Source organism: Gadus macrocephalus, chromosome 8 (assembly GCF_031168955.1).
Source record: "Gadus macrocephalus chromosome 8, ASM3116895v1".
In the NCBI taxonomy this organism is placed as follows: Eukaryota; Metazoa; Chordata; class Actinopteri; order Gadiformes; family Gadidae; genus Gadus; species Gadus macrocephalus.
Window position 1 is genome coordinate 21,348,453 of NC_082389.1, and position 21,462 is coordinate 21,369,914.

The 21,462-nt window shown below is 46.1% G+C and overlaps 1 protein-coding gene across 1 annotated transcript in view; it reads right to left on the minus strand.

Annotated features, from left to right (window-relative positions):
- Positions 1-20,880, minus strand: part of LOC132463603 (vertebrate ancient opsin-like) — an 86,130-nt gene extending 65,250 nt beyond the window's left edge. Inside the window, exons 1-2 of the mRNA XM_060059884.1 lie at positions 20,100-20,880; positions 12,806-13,134 (exon numbers count right to left, since the gene is read on the minus strand). Of these exons, the coding sequence (XP_059915867.1) occupies positions 12,806-13,134; positions 20,100-20,469 (699 nt within the window). The 5' untranslated portion in view covers positions 20,470-20,880. The remainder of the gene's footprint in view (positions 1-12,805; positions 13,135-20,099) is intronic.
- Positions 20,881-21,462: the final 582 nt, after the last annotated feature.

Consider the following 21,462-nt stretch of genomic DNA (forward strand, 5'->3'; position numbering starts at 1 on the left):
ACAGACTCTGTCAAGTTTTGACATCGGAAGGTGGCCAGAGAGAGAAACACGAGTAGCATGAAACGAGAGAAACTAGTGATGACTCAGACCTTGTCCTTTTAAGCAGAGCCTGGTCCCTCTGGAGTGGATTGGCTTGCATTCAATCGGTACGCTTGCAGATCAGATATGATAGGATGGGATATATATTTGGGGAGATTATCGGTCAAAAGCTAAGCTCCTCTCCGCAAGTTACTGTCAAAAGTCAACTTTTAGGTGCATTATATTTGGAAGCAAAATCACAATTGAGTAGGTTGTTGAATAGGTGAATACGATTACGAAATAGGCAAAAAATATGGAAAGAAAATGTCATGTTAAGGACATGTTAATGCCTGCAGCTAGCTTCAGAGAAGCACCAGGGCCCAGACAGCCCCTGGTATTCCATTAAACTAAAAAGAAAAATCACAGCGAACACGGAGAGACGGCGACAGCATTGCACAGGGTTCATACACTTTTGGACCAATGGATTTCCATGACTTTTCCATGACTTTTCCATGACTTTAAACCAAATTTCCATGACCAAACATTTTGTGAAATCTCAGTGTTAACGTGCAAAAGTGATAAAATGTAGTATTAAAACTAACAATGGGAATTCGGAGGCATACTGTATACATTAAATGACACAAATGATTGAGAGACAATAGTTTGATTTAAAGAATGAACATTTATAAATATACTCTGGTTGCATTCACAGCACTGACATCAATAAGAGCTTTAGTATGCAGAAGCATCCAGCTAGTGCAAACATTGATTTCCCTTTTCTAGTGCAAAATGTAACAGAACAGTTGGCAACTAACTCTTTGACCATTAATCAACCAAAACAATTTCACATTTAAACAGCTTTATAAAACAACATCACAGATAAGGGGGGTCACACGCATACACACATATATAAACACACACACACACACACACACTCACTCTCTCTCACACTCACATACACACTAACACACACACTCACTCTCTCTCACACTCAAATACACTCCGATCTCCGTCTTTCATTCTTTGAAAGAGCAGGCTAGCATCTTCAGATGACTTAAACGAATAATGCGAATTAGCCACCTTCAGTGCCCACATTACCTCCGCAGTTAAGATTTCCTTTTTTGTGACAGCATCGGTTATTGACGACTGCTTGGCCAAAGAGAGAGACGTGCTGTTTGCCGTAGCAGTTGCCCTGGCTGTGGTGGTGAGAAAGCCGGTGATGGGGTTTGACTTAGCTCCGCTAGCAGCAGCGCTCTGGTGTTTAGTGCCTTTCGCATGGCTCGTTAATGCCGCCTCTCCCATGTTAGATATGTCAAACGTTTTGTCACCACATAACCTACATTTAGCTCGGCCCGGGTCTTTGTCGGATGAAACCCATGACATATATTTCTCATTTCGCAACCAAGCATTGCTGCACCTACACTTCCCTGGCATTTTGAATAATTTTGGCTTCCCTCAGATACTGTTGCTATGGCCAACAAATGTTTCAGTTGCGTATGTTTTAGTTTCAGCGCGTGCCTGTTTATACTTTGAGCGTATTTCATTTAAAGGCATATTCATGATTTAAAACTCAGCGTAAATGAACGACAAGAAAATATGAATAAAAAAAATTTCCATGACTTTTCCAAAACTTTTGGGACTTTATTTTTTTTCAAGCACTTTTCCAGGCCTGGAAATAACCATTTTAAAATTCCATGACTTTTCCAGGTTTTTCATGACCGTACGAACCCTGATTGCAGCTGTCACATGAGGAGTCATCATGCGTGGAACTTCCTGTCGGAATTCTTCCTGCCGCTGTTGTATGGTTGTCTGTCTGTCTGTCTGTTTATCTGTCTGCTTAGTCTGTTTATCTGTCTGCTTAGTCTGTCTGTGTGTGTGTGTGTGTGTGTGTGTGTGTGTGTGTGTGTGTGTGTGTGTGTGTGTGTGTGTGTGTGTGTGTGTGTGTGTGTGTGTGTTGAAGTGCCTGTGTGTCTATGTGTCTTAAACCTTTAATTGGCCTAGAGTCCTTCTGTGTTACGCCTACTTTACTGAAACATTTTGGTCGCCTCGTCATGTTTTCTTTCGGTCAGGTTGTCCCCCCGTCTGTCTCTAAATGATCTGACATCCACCGACGCGCTGTGAGCAAAGTGGATGCCTCCCATCAATCGGTACAGGCCTTGCACACCGCAGGAGATAAATGAGGAATTGATTGGCTCAATCCCACGAGGCCCGTTGGTTTCGAAAAGCCATCTTATTAGCTCAGGGAATTCAGCTGGCAGCTATGCACTGCCTTTATTGAAACGGTGTGTTCTATGAATGTGTCACCAGGAGTCAATTACCCCCCCCCCCCCTCCCAACACAATCTCACACACACACCCTCCCTACACCATTAAATACAGAGCAGGTGCTTTACACCTGCATCGAGTGGGTGGGTGGGGGGGGGGGGCAGGTCTGGCTGCTGGCATCAGTAGCAAAGATAAGTTAGCAGGCAAATGTCCATGAGTGAGCAGAAGAGCTCTTGTGTACAGAGAGAGAGAGAGAGACAAGAGAGGACAAGAGGGTTAGGGAAGGAGAGAGAGAGAGAGAGAGAGAGAGAGAGAGAGAGAGAGAGAGAGAGAGAGAGAGAGAGAGACAAGAAGGTTAGGGAAGGAGAGAGAGAGAGAGACAAGAAGGTTAGGGAAGGAGAGAGATAGAGAGAACAAGAAAGAACAAGAGAGAGAGGATAAGGAAAGGGGACGGAGGGATGAAGGTTAAGATAGAGGGTAACGATAGAGAAAGTGATGAGAGGAACAGACACTCAGAAATGGAAAGTGATGATAGAGAATATGTCGAAGAGATCAAGAATGAGAGTAACAGAGCTAGAGGTTTGAATCAGAGGAACATTTAACAATGAGCAAATTGGAGGGAGAGAAAGACAAGGATTACCAGAGGGATGAGAGACAAATGGAGAGAGAGACAGCTGGTACTAAAGAAAACATCCTAGAGACTAAACAAGCAGAGGATTTGAATGGAGAGAGAAGAGATTTTTAAGAGTCTTCAACGTTTTCATCTAACGGCCACCCAAAGTGTCTCCCTCAAAAGCGAGATCGGGAGGGGGGGAGTGATAGGAGACAAAAACGTAAAGATGGAGTTACATCCAGATAAAAAGGACGAGAAAATCTCGGATCAGGAGCAGTTGTGGAATGGGGACTGGGGGAAATTGAAAAGAGCACTGACACATGAGAAAAGCACAGTGGAAACAGGGAATGCACAATACAGAGAAGTGGTGAGGAATGTCCTTTGTAAAAAAATAATAAATATGTATATAAAAAAAAGAGATTTTAGTTAGTGTGATTTTTCTGGAACAGAGGTGTTTATTTCTAATAAACTGAATGAAAGAACACAAATAGACAGAGGCATGTGGGCTCAAAGAGATCGTTGTTTATCTGAGCTGGCCGGGGGCTTTCAGGCTTTGAGTGATCTGTATTCCTGGAAGAATCGCTTTGGGATTTGTTCTTGCAAACTGTGTTTATTTTGTTTGTCATTTTATGTGTGTGCGTGTGCAAGTACTTGTGCGTGCGTGTGTGTGTTTACATTTGATTTATTTGACATTGTTTGTGTGCGTGTGTGTATGTATGTGTGTTCATGGGTCAGCGTGTTTGTGCGTGTCTGTGTGTCTGTGCGTGTGTCTGCATGTGTTTGTGTGTGAATATGTGTGCATGTGTGTGTGTGTCTGTATTTGTGTGAGTCTCTGTGTATGTGTGCGTGTTTGTGTGTGTGTGTGGGAGTATGTGTGTTGTATGTGTCTGTATTTATTTGTGTCTGTGCGTCTCTGTGTAGGTCAACATGAGCTTTTTGTCTCCGTGTGTGTGTGTGTGTGTGTGTGTGTGTGTGTGTGTGTGTGTGTGTGTGTGTGTGTGTGTGTGTGTGTGTGTGTGTGTGTGTGTTCCCCTGAAGAGACAGTTTAACCTTTCCTTAAGTCTCCTCAGAACTATTTCCGTCCGGCCGCCGGTCATCTTGGAAGTGAGTGTGAAAAGCTGCACATCAGTTACCCCACAGCCCACTTCACGCGCAATAAAGTACAAGAAAAAGGCCCTATCCTCCCCAACATTACCCCCTCCTAAGCACCCCTCTCCTCGCCACCCCTTCCGGCCAACATCCCTCATCGAATCACAGCAGGGCTCCAACGGACCACACAACAACCGATCATCAAGCAACTTTAAATGCCGCAAAAATAAATAAAAGCAATCAACATTGTTTCCAAACAAGCGGGTAAGATGACAGTGTAATAAGTGAGGTTGGGGGAGATAATCCCACTTGAGCGAGGGAAGAGGGACATGGTAAAGGGCTGTGCACACAGTAATTGCTCCAATGGTCATTGTTATGGAAATATGGCTTAGGATTTATAGGTTTATATAGCTGTAATATAATTAACACTGAAGTTAATCTTTTAAGGGAAGGCTATTGTTAAAGACAAGAAAGAGAAATGATAAGGCTCTTCCAGGCCATCAGTTTTTCTGTTTCTGATGGGATGCTTACTTCTTTCAGCCCTTTACTTACCTGCGACATTATTTTGAAAACAAGATATTGTTTATTGGGAATATTGTGAAAGTTTACTTGTGAATGGTCCAACCATTAATCCCTTTCCCCCTGGAGACCTCTATGTGGGCAGTGTTGGGGGGTAACGAAATACATGTACCAGCGTTACGCATTCAGAATACAAATTATAATTCCATTTATCAATGGATTACATGACGATGCTTCTCTGTTTCACGATTGTTTCACGTTTAATCAGGGGTGCTTTCACACAAATAGCATTTAGTACGCACTAAACAAGTTGTGTCCATTGGTTCGGTACATTTGTTGGTGTCAATGCAACCACCCCACTTTGATGCGCATCAAATCAGCCGGCCGAGACCTCCCTGAGGTAGTCTCGGTTCGCTTACAAATGAACCCTGGTGCGGTTCGCTTGAGATGTCAAAGCGAACGCACCTCGGTCAGATCCAGTTCTGAAAAGTATACGCCTCCATGGACGTAACAGGCACCCGCTCAGCTGCGTGCATTATGGGTTCTATTTCATCCTTACTGACCGCCAGAGGTGGTGCTTCAAGCACTGAATGATCCATCTCGCGCATGCGCAGGATGAGTGTTAATACCAACAAAGTCACCTGTATCCCCTGATGAGCTCCGGACAGCCTATATCTTCCGGTGATATCAGAGGATCTGTTCCTTTTCATCTTCTCGCTTCGCAGGTATCTATGTATCACCGCGCTAGCTAAAGCTAAGTGGCTATTATTATTTTGATTGTTCGTTGCTGGTGGCCTTGCGACATCTTGTCGGAGCTGTGAGCTGCTCGCCCTCCAAAGGCCTTAACGGACCCGCCGAGAGCTTTGAATTGCCGTCGAACGCATCATCCTCGACTGGATAAGTTTACTTTGTGGGTTATATTTTCGTGTTTCGGTGAAGGCAGTGTACCCGCTCCCTTTCCCGGCGTTTGTACTAAGCTTATCATTTAATTTCGGTGTACCCTTTTTTCGTTGTTATTGGTGACGGCAGTGTCTGCGCTCCCTCTCCCGCCTTAGGTACGTTTTACTTTGGTGCCAACTCGGTTGTGCCCACTTTGCGTACTAGCAACTACCCTTAACTGGTGAAGGCAGTGTTTTCGCTCCCACTCTCAGCATTTATAGTTATAGTTAGCTTTGTAGTTGGTAGCATTGTTCCCGCTGAGGCTAACTGTCTAGGCTGTTATTCCTGCAACATTTGTCAGCGAAGGCTGTGCTTTCGCTCCCTCTCCCGGCATTTATACTGCACTTATTATCTCATTTCGTTCTGACCGCTTACTAGGGATGGGTATCGTTTGGGTTTTATCCGATACCGGTGCCTACTCGGTACTTTTCAAACGGTTCCGGTGCTAAAACGGTTCTCGAACCGGTACTTAAAAAAATGAAACTGCACACACTTGCATACATGCACGACTTGTTATGAGTAATAATAATAATAATAATATTAATTACTTGCTGAAAGCAGGCAGGCACGCATCATGGCGCAACATTATTGCCAAAGTCATATTAAGTAACATCAGGTGCGCAAGGCAGCCACAGGAGACGCCAACATTGTTTTCAACCGCTCGGTACCGTGCTGTATTAATTCCCAACTTTTAAAGAGTAAAAGTATTTGAAGCGAATAACGACTGTTTTTGATTGAAACTTTCTGTTTATTTGGTTTTGAACAGAAAGTTTTGGATGCATGCATCGGCTTTGAGTTTGTTTGTTTGTTTGTTTGTTAATTTAAAATTACATTCGCTCACAACACACACACACACACACACACGTTCATTCACGTTCACCCACTACAACCTGCCGATCACTACAACCTGCCGATCGTCAACGCGCTGCGATGCCGCAGCGCGTTGACAAGTCCGTCCCGAGTCTCGAGGAGCCCATAGGCTTTATGGTTTATATGTTTGAAAGCCGTGACACACTCTTTTACCAGTTGGCCTGAAATACCACGCCTCGCAGTCATGGACCTATAAAGAAAGTCGTAGTCGTACCATGCGTGTTTAGCGCAACATTGAAAAGGGTCCCGTCTGAAACAGTGTCGCGCAGCGCTGCGTTCCGAACGTTGTGTAATCAAATACACCGGTATGGCGGTATATAAAAAAATCATATCCTAACGAAAATACACACCGTTATTCAGTCTGAACCGGTATAGCGCCCAGCACTAACGCAAGTTGACGCCGCAACACCATGGGGGCGGGGCAGGGGGCGTTAAAAAACGCCAGGCACCGTTATGAGGAACCGAAATGTGCGTTCTTATTCGATCTCGTTACAACCGTTTACGTCGGAACCGGTTCCCTACTGGAACCGAGTTTCGGTGCTCAACCCTACCGCTTACCCTCAACTGGTGAAGGCAGTGCTCTCGCTCCTGCTCCCAGCAGAGGTGTGACTTGTAGTTGGTAGCAGTGTTCCCGCTGAGGCTAACTTATCTGGTGTTATTTTCAGACATTCGTTGGCGAAGGTTGTGTTTTTTTGCGTGATTTTGTTGTCAACTTGGTTGGCGACCACTCATGCTCGGCCTGTATGACTTCCCTGCAGCGTGAGGATGGCCATGATTTGTGTCCCTCATGCCTTGGCCTCGGGCATCTGAAGGAGGGTCTTTCGGATGATCCCTGCATGAACTGCAGCTTTATGCCTCAGGCAGTGGGAGTTGCTAGACTGGCTGAGGTGGGACATCGGTTGGGACTTGTTTCGTTACCCAAACGGTTGCCCCCAGCCCAGCGACGTAATCCAGCTCAGGATGGTCGCTCTAAATGTCGGGCTGCGGAGAGTTGGGGAGTCCGGGCTTGCCGCCAAGGTGGACCAAAACATGAAGTTCCTCTTCCTGGCCTGTCAGGCTGGGACTGGTGCAGGGGAGCCAGGTGCTCTTGCTCCTCCTGCAGCCGCCTTGGAGCCGGAGGAAGATGTGCTTTCTATGGCAACGTCAGCAGCCGAGTTTGCTGAGTATGACCCGGATGAGGTCCCAACGGATGTAGACTCACATGCGTGCTCCCTTCCTTCGACACGCAACTCTACTGGTGCTTCTGAGGACAACTCAATGGGAGCCATCATTCGTATGGCCATGGCCCGTCTGCAGCTAGACGTGCCACAAGCGCAGCCAGCTCCGGCCAGCGCTTTCTTCAGGCGTGGCCCAGCCCCCACCAGCCGTGCCTCCATCGGAGGAGTATCTGAGGGAGTTGCATGCATGCTGGAGTTATTCTAATAATCATGCAATATCCTACGGTCCGACCCTGGCAGCCATGCAGGATGCACACAAGTTTGGCTTGGACTGCATGCCAGCAGTTGAGCAGACTGATGAGGCTCTAAGACCGGATGTGAAGTGTCCTCGTCCCCAGTGTCGGGTTACGGAAGACCTGCTCTCCAAAGCCTATGACGCAGCGGCACGCATGGGACGCATAAGCAATTCTATGTCCCACCAGAAGCTCGCTCTGTCAGCATCCCTGAAGGAGGTTGCAGTGGATTCTCCGGCCCATGATTTCAGTGACGCTTCTCTGCAGGCATTCGCGCTGATGTCCAGAGAGTTGGGGCGGTAGATGTCCACTCTCGTCCAGGCTCGCCACCAGGTTTGGTTGGCACAGTGTCCTCCCACTGAGGCGTGCAGGAGAACCCTCCGCAGTGTTCCAGTGGAACTTGGAAAAGCTGTTTGGATCTGCAGCTATAGAGGCGCTTGAGCGAACAGTCCAAGCCAGAAAGACTCGCCAGCAGCTATCCGTGCTTCAAAGGAGTGTGCCTCCACCTAGCAGGCCGAGAGGTTCTTCAGCTGCCCCACAGCACAGCTCTCACGCCTTATGGCTACCTCAGGTCTCAGCGCCCACATCCACAGCCTGCTCAGCAGCAGGCACAGGCCTTTCGGGCCCCTGAGCGACAGCCCTCGGGGCAACCTCAGGTCTCATATGCTGCCCGTCGTTCCCCCAGAGCTTTTAGAGGCTGGGGGACCAGGTGCTGACAGTTTCTGCGGTTTGCTTTCCAAGGGCGTCGTTTTCAGTTGAGGTGCTCCCATTCGGCCTCTCCCTTTCCACACGGGTGTTCACCAGGTGTGTGGCGGCAGCCTTCTCACCCCGGCAGTCGCGGGGCATGAAGATCCTGCCATATCTGTTCGCAATCCCAGTCACAGTCTCAGATTTTTCCGACACTACAGAGTGTTCCCCACAGACTGCTGTTGGTAGCCCCTTTCTGGCCAGGGAGAACATGGTTTCCACTGCTGCACAGGCTCTTCAGCAGTTTACCACAGCGCCTTCCCGACAAGCAGGATCTCCTGTCTCAGTTGCAGGGCCAGATCTGGCATCCCAACCCTTGTTGCCAGCAGCTATGGTTCTGGCCGCTGCAGGGCCCAATCCGATGCTGACAGAGTGTTCAGACAATGTCTGCAACACCATACTGAACGCCAGGGCGCCTTCTACCCGGGCGCAGTATGACAATAGGTGGCAGCTGTTTACGGCATGGTGCTCAGACAGGGCTGAGGACCCTGTGCATTGCTCAGTTCCAACGATTTTGGAGTTCCTCCAGGCACTCCTGAATGGTGGCCGGCCCCCAGCTACTCCGAGGGTAAACGTGGCAGCCATCTCCTCAAGACATGCTCGGGTGGATAATGACACAGTGGGGGCCACAGATTGGTGTCCCTTGTTCTGAATGCTTTGTCCTTGCCTCCTTTTGAACCCCTGGCTCAGGCGGAGCTGAAGTGGGTCTCTACTAAAACTTCCTTTCTCCTCGCCATCACGTCAGCGAAGCGCGTCGGGAGCTTCAGGCTCTGTCCGTGAGTGACTCATGTCTGAGGTGGAACTCAGACAGGGTTTACCCTGTGGCCCTGTGGCCGAATTCTCCCGAAGGTACTGTCATCGTCAAACCTCAACCAACCTGTCCGCCTGGCACAATGTATCTCCCCGGAGGTAAAAACTGCTGTGTCCAGTGCGGGCTCTGAGAGCGTATGTAGCTGCGACCGCAGGCATTAGAAGGTCGGACCAGCTCTTCCTCTGCTCTGGTGGTCCTAGGAGGGGCTGTGCTCTCTCCAAGCAGCGATTGTCTCATTGGGTTGTGGACGTCATCACCCATGCATATAAAGGAGGTGGTCACACCCTGCCATAAGGGGTCAGGTGCCACTCTACCAGGGCTGTCTCAACATCATGGGCTGCCCTGCGGGGCATGCCCATGGAAGACATCTGTGATGCAGAATCATGGACATCACCATGTACCTTTTCCAGGTTTCACCGGTAGGCCATTGCCACTCCCCATCCGTTGGCCGTGGTCCTGTTGCCCGACTCTGCTGTTTCCTCTCAATGAGGTATGTGTTGGAGTTCCTCGTGACCTTGTTGGTATGAGTCATCCAGTGCTTGAAGCACCGGTTAGTAAGAATGAAATACGATAGTTACGTATGTAACTACGGTTCTATGAATCCTGGATGACCGCCAGAGTGCTCCGTCACTCAGAATCCTTGTGTACTCGCGAGAAGATTCTGCAGGAACCGATCCTCTGATGTCACCGGAAGATATAGGCTGTCGGGAGCTCATCAGGGGTCCCAGGTGACTTTGTTGGTATTAACACTCGACCTGAGCATGCGCGAGTTGGATCGTTCAGTGCTTGAAGCACCGTCATCCAGGATTCATAGAACCGTAGTTACATAAGTAACTATCTAATTATTGTTTGATTATCCGAGATTAGCATCACATTGTCGGTACGTTGGGTGAAAATGAGTCGTGGCTCGACATGGAGCAGCAGGAGCGACAGGAGACGGAATGTACATTGGATATTTGGACAGACACCCATAAAACTTATGCTGGTAAACAAACATAAAAACGCTGATGCATTTAACACAATCAGCACCAGGATGAGGGAGAAGTAGTTCTACCGGTCCGCATCTGTATGAAACAAATCAATATCAGCACGAGTGCAGCCCGCTGGATATCCATGATTATTTGCTTTCACTGGCGCTTTTCCCCCCCTTTTTCTTCACTGCTGTACCCCGCCCCCGAAATTTTTATCCAATGATTTAACGATCTTTGCACACATTTGCGTTGTTGACAAAGAAAATTGCAATGTAAAAAGGAACCGCACCAAACCAAAGAATAAACATTGTGCTTTAGTCTTGACCAAAGAGAGCGAATTAAAGGACTATCCTGGTGTTAATACGCCCTTATAGGGTCTCTCTCTCTCTCTCTCTCTCTCTCTCTCTCTCTCTCTCTCTCTCTCTCTCTCTCTCTGCTGTCAGTTAAACGCGTTATTAACGGCGTTGACACAAACCAATTTTAAAGGCGCTAATATTTTTATCGCGCGATTAACGCAATTTGTTTATTAATAAATAAAATCTTTGGCTCAAAAAAAAGAAGCAGTAGCCTGACTGCTATGTTCAAGGCAGTATGTTTGTATGTTCATCGTTTAATTACACGATAGGCTTTTTTTTTGTATCGTCCTGTTTTGATCAGTATATGCCTATGTTGTTATCAATAAAAAAACATTTGCACAAGGCAAGCCGATGCACTTCTCCATGTTGATAAGAGCATTCAAATGAGACAAAGAAATCAAGGGATATAGCATAGAAAAAAGAATTGTGATTAATCGCGATTACTCGTGAGTTAACTATGACATTAATGCGATTAATCGTGATTAAATATTTTAATCGCTTGACAGGACTAATATATATATAGATAGACGTAGTAGCAAACTCTGTACAGAAACAGATTATTACATGTTTTTCTATTTTACTTTTAATTATTGAGTAAATAAAGAAAATTATAATTTTTCTGTTGGTCATATCTATTGCATAAACATACCCTTATAGTCTTTGTTCCTCAACAGAAAATAATATAATATAGTGCACTTTCAGAGAGGCTTTGGCCTAACACATTCAGCCAGTTGGAACAGAAGAACACACCAGAATAGGTCTGTTTAGTAAGAAGGATTTGATGCCGCATTCCTACACTTACTTGGAAGCAATCCAAGTATTCAGAATACAATACTCAGATTGAGTAATGTAACGTAACACGTTACAAATTACATTTTTGGGCATGTATTCTGTATTCTGCAACTGGATAAATTTTAAAATATCCTTCCCAACACTGTATGTTGGACACCGGTCGCTGTTTGGACTGCCGGGGGTTAAACCGGTGTAATCCTCTGATTTCAGACTTCACCACGGTAGCATTTCAGTACAACAATCAACGTGGTTTGAGGTTTAGGATTTGGTTCAAGAGTTTGATTGGTTTTAGGGTTTGGTTTAAGGGTGAGGTAGAGGATGGTTAAATTGTTTGGTTTTAGAGTTTAGTTTAAGTTATAGGGTTTGGTTCTAGAGTTTAGTTTAAGTTATAGGGTTTGGTTTTAGGTAGGCTTATGTTTGGTTATAGGGTTTGATTTTGATTCAGTCCCAGGACGGCCCCTTACAATTCAGGGGAAGGTAAAGTTCAGACAGTGTTTGCCATGGTCGACGCCAGGGAAAAACTAGGAGGCATGCAGAAACTTTCTGATTTTGCATGGCGTTTCTTAAAGTCTATTGCAAAGTGCACTCACTACTTCAAATGAAATGCTGTAAATCTTTCACTTAAAATGTATAGCTTACATTTCACCCTCTGGTTCAGCTGCTTCCACTTTCAGCGACATACGCCTACATACACACACAACGTGTTTATACTCCAAGAAAATAAGCTCAACTGGCAAATAATAACAAATAAACTGTAAAAATTGTGAATGTTGTCCTGAGTATTAAGTGATTTTAAAATTAGCTTGATTTATATTTTAGGCATTTATTAAATGTGCAAAACATAGCAGAACGGCACATTCCTGTTATTCTTCAGTGATGAAAGGAATTTGTAAAATGTATGAAAATAATGTTGTACGATACATCCATCCCTGCTGCAATACATTACATTTCTAGGCTTTCACCGAGTCATCTGAAAAAGGGGCCCGACACAACACTCTGATGTTCCCGTCAATATCATTATTTTGGTGCTCGTTGTAAAAGTAAACTCCTACCTCCTCCACTTCACGCCGAGCCCCACATCACAGTATGGCAACCATCAGCGCTGTTTTTAACCTTTGACACTTTTACGGTTGCCAGTTTTCAACTTGATGCACAGTGAAATGTATATAGAACTCAAATAACTGCTTTCAAAAGCCAGGTACCTCCATCCCAAAGATAAAAGCTATGAATAGAGGAACACAATGGCACTGAAGCATACAGAGGAACCCCCGCAAAAATACCACTTGAGGCCGTTTGTTGTTCTGCTTTTTTCAGCGTCCCTTAAAATCTCCTCAATCCATGTCACGTGATCACTCTCCTCACGTACCTGCTTGATGGCACGGAACAGCTGGCCGTAGCAGTACACTATGACCATGAAGGGAAGCACCAGGCAGGCCACAAAAAGGCACACGATGTAGGAGATGTTGTTGGTGGTCTTGGCCGTCCAGTCCACCGAGCAGGTGGTCCCGGGCCCCTCGGGGCCGTACCGGCTCCAACCGAAGAGCGGGGGGAGGGTCCAGAGCAGGGAGTAGGCCCAGGACAGGCCGATGCCCAGGGACACCTTGCGGTAGTTGGATGCGTCGGCCTCAGTGGGGCCCATCATGGTGCTGTAGCGCTCGTAGGAGAGCACGGCCAGAGAGATCAGAGACACAATGCCTGAGGAGAGAGAAGGAGCAGAGGGTGGAGAGGTGAGGTCACAGACACGATGCCGGAGAAGAGGGAGCAGAGGGAGGTAAGGTCAAAGACGCGACGCCTGAGGGGCACATTTCTTATGTGGTTGTCATTGAAATTACATGCCTGAGGAGAGAGAAGGAGCAGAGGGTGGAGAGGTGAGGTCATAGACACGATGCCGGAGAAGAGGGAGCAGAGGGAGGTAAGGTCAAAGACGCGATGCCTGAGGAGCACATTTCTTATGTGGTTGTCATTGAAATTACATTGTGTTAATCTCTCTCTCTCTCTCTCTCTCTCTCTATCCCACGTACAGCCGGCTTGAGTTTTGTGGTTTATAGCTTCCACATCTTATTTTCTCAATAACTGCAGAGGGGAAAAAGGAAATCAAAATAAGTGATCTGGTAGGTGGTTTGTAAAGAGCCTCGCAGAACGGCGTTATGAGTTACAGATCCACTCAACGTGGATGACAGGCGCCTCTGAAATGCAATATGAAATGAAAAGGCGAAAGCTTCTGAGGAGTTTCAAAGAGGTTTGTCTGTTTTTCCTCTCCTCAACCACATTTATTATTTATTTTTCCCTTTTGTTCACTTCTTGCTCACCACTCCCTAAAATCCACCCTTATTCTCTCTCTCTCTCTTCAAGGGTCTCTCCCGCTCTCTTTGTCATTTCATGATCACTCTCTTTCCATTTCCCCCTTCATCTATTTGCCTATGTTTCCATGTCTCTCATTCTGTCATCCTAGCCATTAAGGAGCAGGTATTTACATTAACACTTGACAACAATTTGTCATAAGAAGGTGAAACAATATATCGCTGTCGGTACAGTAAGGATGTTAATAGAACCAAGTGCAAAGGACTAACCACCCTTGATAACCCATTCCCCGTACACAACAAAGATAGCTAGGTTTAGCTGCTACCCAGGTACTATAACTAAGTGCGACAGAGAATAAGTGTGTACATTAAGTGCCACGACGAACAACATCAAATAAGTAGGAGGGGTATGTTAACCACAACACTCGCCTGCCCTAACCCTATCCCACAGCCTACTACGTCCAACTGCTGCATATCCAAATCAAACCTGGCTTCATATTAAAAACAAGGGGTTGTCATCTGGTTGTAAACAGCCAACTTGTTTTTGTCTCAAGACAAGAGGCACCTACCGACACACCATCGATGTCCGCCTACAGCGTGGGAGAATCAGATGCCATTTTTACACTGCCAAGCTGGTACGGTCACGGCTTGGCACACCCTGCAGTTTCACTTTCTTCCCTGTGTAAAACCGCAGGGGTATATTCCCCCTTCGTCAAGGAGCTGGCTTTCTTGGCTCATTGGAGCAGGAGGGACCACGCACAGAGAATAGACCTCTTTAGAATAATTTGCATACTCAGAATGTTTTATTATTTTTTTAATCAAGCCACTCGAATTCAAGAATGAGTAGACTAAATATCAGTGTAGGCTACATTATAACTATCAGTACAAAAATTGCAACATATTCGTTAATTAGCTGACTTTTTTATCCCGACGAAAGCCTCGTAAGGAAAGACCCTCTGCTGCTTTCTCATAGATCGCACCATCTTTCAAAGTCCTCGTTAAATGCGACTTTATCGTCTTCTCTCCTATGATGGTCACTAGCTCACGGATTTTCACAGTCTCTTCAGTTAGAATAGAAATACTCATGTTAATGTCGCTGTTGTAGAGACAACCCAGCAACACCTCTTCCCAAGTCCCGCCCCTGGATCCGTCTAATCGCATTTACATGAAAATGAAACCCCCAATATGTGTAAGGAACGAGAGGGTAAATTGGGGTGCGAAATCAAGTTGGTAATTACCTTGGTCAGTGGAAACGCGATACCATGACGGGAAAAAAGCAGGTATGAGACGGGCATATTTGGCAGTGTAAAAACGACAAGAGATAGAAGGAGATTAGAGATTAGAGAGAGGCAGTGTCTGTCTGTCTGTCTGTCTGTCTGTCTGTCTGTCTGTCTGTCTGTCTGTCTGTCTGTCTTTCTGTTTGTGTACGCTCACCCTTGCGTGGGCCCTGGTGATGGTAAACCACCATGAGCACTGCTCCACTGTGTGGAAGTCAGCATGTCTCTCTGTGTGCGGTACCACCAGTTGTCTCCAGGGAGCAGGCCTCTGTGTACCTCTAGACCAGGGCCTCACACTTTGTGTCTGTTGCTACCAGTGGAGGCTACTCCAGTGAGGAGAGGGAAGAAGATCCTCCTTAACATTGTTAAAAGAAAAGAATGTAGGATGCCCAGACTACTGTAATGAATGAATGCCCTTAAATATGACTACTTTTATACCTTTGTATATGTAATGTTTGTTTCCCTGGGTAAAGGGACATTAGCACCCCCTATCGCCTATTGAAAATTCCTGCTGGAGGACGTTCATCCCTCAGCCTCCATTGACTCCCATTCACGGCAGTGCTGGCTGCAGGTGAATAACAGGGGGTTCAATGGGAGACAGGCCTCTGATAGGGTGTGACTAGCTAAGGGATCTGAATCGCGCCAACTACTATTCACGAATAGGCTGGAGCTCTGGCTACACTAAACCAATAAAAAGGAATCCTGGCTGCGCTATGAACCAATAAGTAGGAACCCTGGCAGCACTATTAATCAACGAGAACCAGAACAGGCTACGAGAACCAACGACACCGCTCAGTCGTTTGCTTTGCTTCCAACGGGCGGTGCGCTACTGTTCGTTGAGGTACAGTGCGGCCCTGTTCACTTTTATTGTAGTGTAGTGTACCGAAATAAACGTGCTAAGCCTACCTATTTTTCCGATGCTCCTCCATTGGGTTACCAAGCCATCTGAAAGGGTGAGAAAACGTGGCGCTACACACGCAGTTATTCTGAATTCATTTAAAAAATATCCTGTTTGGTATGACCAGGGCCTCGTTTCCCGATAACGATGGATCTTAGCTCGTACGATCATTCTCATGATGGATCTTGCGAACCATCGTGAATTTCTTTGGAGCGTTTCCCGGAACTCCTCTTAACATGAACGCGCGTTCACTGCACTCACGACGTTCGTAGGATTGTAACTGTCTACTGACATGGTGCTGAAATGGGCTCCGTACTGAGGGAGACGCAGGAATGGAGCAGGAAAATGGGGTTAAAAAGCATTCAAATATCTCCCCATCAAGGCCAACAGCAGAGTAGCCTACGAAAAGAAAGACTGCAATAATTTGAATGCTAAAGACATTAAAACGCAATTGATTAGGCCTAGGCCTTTTTACGCTTCCAAGCCGGTTCGGTTGCAGCTTGGCACGCCCGGCGATTTCACCTTCTTATCTCAAGTTTGCCCGCGCCGTGACGAACCCCCGGTCGTCACGGCGCGGGCTTTCTTGGTCCACTGGAAAAGGCGGGGCTGCGCACGGAGCCTAGACCTCTTTAGAGTAATTTGTATTATTGCATACTCCCTGCATAAAGTATGCAGGGAGCTACAATATATGTATATATTGTCTGTTGATATGCGGTCTTGGCTTCGATCGGTCAGAAAGGAAAACAAGCAAATGACATTTAGGCAACTGGGACATGTAACCAGACTACCTTCTGCTAGAAGAGTGAACAGGTCCGTTAACCAGACTACCTTCTGTTAGAAGAGTGAACAGGTCCTTTAACCAGTCTACCTTCTGTTAGAAGAGTGAACAGGTCCTTTAACCAGACTGTCTTCTGTTAGAAGAGTGAACAGGTCCTTCAACCAGATTATCTTCTGTTAGAAGAGTGATCAGGTCCTTTAACCAGACTACCTTCTGGCTCTAGAAGAGTGACCAGCTAATATTGGCTTGAGGGACGAGGCCCGGCCAGAGGTCCCTGATGCAAGGTTCTTCTAAAGTGCTGACAATGTTTTTTTGGCAGAAAATTGCAAATTATTTAATCAAAACTAGAAATTTTCGTTTATTGGTGTATTTTTTACATTCAATGAAAAAACGCATGAATCGATAAATTCTCGGACGTTTTTCTGCGCACGAGGGTGCCAGGTCCCAGGGTGGAGAAGTTAAAACTGACCCATGTGTTTTCGTGGTTCATGTCTTCATGTTAGGATTAGTGTGGTCGCCTGAAACACAAATGATGACGTCATCGCCTCCCCACCAGCTGGGCGACATTAGAGCATCGAATTACTGGGGATCAAGCAGCGAAGCTGCGAGACAACCTATTGTTTCGTATGAATTCCTTTTATTATTATTTTACCTCCATGGGAGTCTATGGCAGCCCATAGAACGCCTTGGTGATAAGTTGTGAAATTTAGTACACTGGTTCAGGACAGTCCCATCAGCCCATGAAGCAAATTTGAGGTCGCTAGCTCATCAGCTCTAGTTGGACATGCATTCATGTTTATAACTTTCAACCCATTCATCCGATATTCACAAACAAGGTATCATTGAATTCCTTGATCCAAGCCGAGTGCAACTATAGCCAATCAAATTCATCCGCGAAGCCGCCAAACAGGAAGTAAGCCAATATCTCAGCAGCCCTTTGACATATCATAACCAAACTTAGCGGCCGTGAACCTCTAGGGGGCGCTGTAATTAACAAAGATGTGTGTTAACTCTTCTCTCTTCACATGAGTATATTTCAATCAAATTTCCAATGTCTGGTGATACTATCAGACCACCCCATGTAGCTATTAAAATATTTCCAACATCAGAATTTGGCCGCCATGTTGAAAGTTGTCAAAATCAATAGTACATATCCACAGGACACAAATGATGTCCAATCATCATGAAACTTGCCATATATGATATTCAGACCAAGCTGAACAAATGTGCTACACAGCTTTTTCAGATTCAAAACCGTTTGGCCGTGACAGCCAATCAAACTTGACGGCAAAGACGCCAAACAGGAAGTATGCCTGTTCTCAGCATCTCTTTAACATATCATAGCCAAACTTGGTACATAGACTCATGACATCATTCTGGGGACATCCAAACAATTTGTTGACCTTTGACCTTAGGGGGACGTCAAACACGAAGTGAGCTAATTTCTCTGCAAGGCCTTCATGCATCCAAACCAAACTTGGCTCATAGTCTTTTGACCGTATCCTGGGGCCAAAAAAAATAAATAATTGGTTCCTGTTGGTTGTCAGTTGAGGTCATGGGTAGGTAGGGAATTTATTTTATTTTTTTATTTTATTTTTTCCAGCGGCAGCGAATGATAGGTAGGTTGTTTTCATTTAAAAACGAGAAAATTCGCTCATCCTTGTACAGAAGGTGCTGTACCAAAACGTAATTATAGTTTGCATCAAAAAATTATTATTATTATTATTATTTTTTTTTTATATAAAGCTCATAAAATAATTTGGGTCAGGTAAGTAGATAGATACATCGATACATCGGTAGATTGATTGATAGAGCAGCCAAAGCAAGGTGAGTGATTAATGACTTAAGAAACATGAAAATATTTTTTTGGTTGAGGTAAAAAAAATAAAAATAATCATTGGGGCGGTTATGACATGAACTCCACAGCAGTGGAGAGACGACTCCGGACGTTATCAGGACTAAATACTCTTATTATAACTCTGAGTATTTAATCCTAAGTAGATGAGCCTGCTGCATATCAGCGTAAAGCCTCGAACATTGAGGGGTCTCATCGAAGCTTTGCATCAACAGAGAGGGTCCGAGCGAGGGGCGCTACGCCTTTGATGAAGGTAACCCCCCTGAGGAGCCTTTAGGCAGTGACGGACCTGGCATTTGCACCCACCAGCGCGCGCAACTTGCAGATACAACTTTTCACGCAGGGGGGAAAAAAACGCACTTTTGATAGCTACAGTGAGGTGAACTTAAACTTTAAATGTGTTAAACAACTGCACCAAAACATGGACATATCAATGCACATCCCATATGCATAAAAGATGAATAGATCAACAGAGCCGGCCGCTCCATAATAAAAACATGTCTTACCGTCTTGCAGTTAAAAGAATTGAGTACAAGGTCTCCCTCCTCACCCACCAGTGCCTTCACGGACTTGCCCCCCTCTACCTTCAGGAACTCCTCACCCCCCCGACAAACTCACGTACACTCCGTTCAGGATCCACTCCGTTCAGGATCCACGCTGCTGCCCCTAGACTATGGAACGCCCTCCCTGACCACCTGAGGGCTCCACAGACTACAGCTCTTTTTAAACGGAACCTGAGTCAAAACCCATCTCTTTAAAAGAGCATTTAGCTAAACTTTCTTTGAGGTTCCCCTTTTAATATTTTTTTTTTATTTTTTTTTTCTCTGAAGCACTTTGAGATTCTTGAATATAAAGTGCATTATAAATAAAAATTATTATTATTATTAAAAAAGTATGCTACAAAAGAGCTTGCTCTTCTCCGCAACCCCGTATGCCTATAAATACTGCTTCTGGTGTTTGTGGATACAAACGAAATTCATCGTGCTCGTATCGGTCGATGTGATCATGCGGTGATAATGCTACCAGTGAGGAGCAGTAAAGCAGTGATTCTGTGGGACCACGGGGATCTCCACACTCACGGGGCACTAAGATATTGTCCCCGACCTCACACTATGCACATGCCCATATAAGGCAAAATAAGCATCCATAAGTTAAAATCTGTTGAAAATGTTGAGGCATATGCAACATGAGGAATATATTATATATTAATGACAAACAATCAACACAACTTCCAATGTGCTGTTCTACCCTTGAACGTTTAAACTTTAAATAGAGAAAACGAACAATAATATCCATCCACAGGCACAACCTGGGAAACCAAGACCCAGTCTGCACCCACCGCAACGACCATCTCTCATCCTTCGCAAACCAACCCACAACAACCCAGTGCATCCCATTATACAAACCACCCCACAACAACCCAGTGCAACACAGTAGACCAAACACCTCACAACAACCCAGTGCATCCCAGTATACAAACCACCTCACAAGAACCCAGTGCATCCCAGTATAAATACACCCTCACACCCCAAACCAAACTTTTGCGACCTACCGAACAGGGAGTTGGCGAAGCCGTACCACACGCAGCCTGCCCCGCCGATCAGCCAGCGGCCCTGCGTGCTTGCGGCGAAGCTGAAGGGCGTCCCGAGCAGGCACACCAGCAGGTCGCTGAGTGCGATGTTAACCAGCAGCATGTTGATGGGAGAGCGCAGCAGCTTGTGGCGGCAGAACAGCACGAGCACCAGGAGGTTGGTGAGCAGCCCAAGCGTGCCAGTGACGCCCAGGCACACCGCCACCACCCGGTGCCCGGTCGGAGTGAGGCTGGTCCGGTACGCCCTCGTGTTCTCCAACTGAGCGCACAGCGCGCCGCCCGCACCGTCGCTCCCCGCGCAGCCGCTCAGGCTCGCGTTGGACGCGATCATCACGAGCCTGTGCTTTTCCCGCTCAGTCAGCGCGCGGGAGCGTGGAGGTAGCAGGCTGCCGCTCGCGCAGAGTCTTTACGATGTAATGTGGCCGATAACTTTAAGAAGATAAGCCTTATAAGTAGACAATAAGTACCTGCGAGACTGAGGAGATAAATAGTTCACTCTATAGCGGTGGTGGGATCAAAATAAAACAACGATGTAAAGCTGTGTTTTAAAGTGAGGAACAGGAGGACTTTTTCCTGTTCTGTGTTGATGTGTTTGGAAAGCCATCAATGGAAGAAATCAGAGTTTGGGTGGGCTGGGCTCCACCGTGTGGCGGCTCAGGTTCACGGGATCCTGCGCTGTCTGAGGTACGGACACCCGACTGGTGTCTCCTCCAGTAGCGGTTCCTGGCCAAGCTCACCAGGGAGGCAAACTTGAACGCGCATTCATGAACGCGCGCAGTGCACCCGCACAAGCATGTCTTTAAAGGAGCATTTCACCGGTGGAGGCATGAATATGTATTGAAATTGGGTCCTATGTGTAGTCGAATAATAAAATAAAATTCTAATTTGGTGCCGTCTTGACCGAGAAAAGGCAGAAAGTGACTTTTTGGCGCTTGTGGATTGAAGACAACAACTCCCACCATGCACCACGATGCACAGCTTCGCTCAAGAGAGTCTAGCTGCAGACATCCACCCACACGCTCCGGACATCCACCCACAGGCACTTCCGCTGCAGACAGAAACATCCACCCACACGCCGGAAATCGGATAATAAAAAATAAAAATCGGAAAATAAAATAAAAATCGGGCGTTACGATGTGTTTACATAAATAAAAGGGCGTTAAGTAATGTGTTTACATAAATGAACGAAATAAATTAAGTTATAAAATCGGATAAACACTTCCGGTTTTGGACAGAAGACCTGACACTCGCTGTTTACTTTAAGCTGGAGTTTATGGCTCTTCTCTTTCTGTAAATACACACACCTTATTCAGATTCCCTCTGT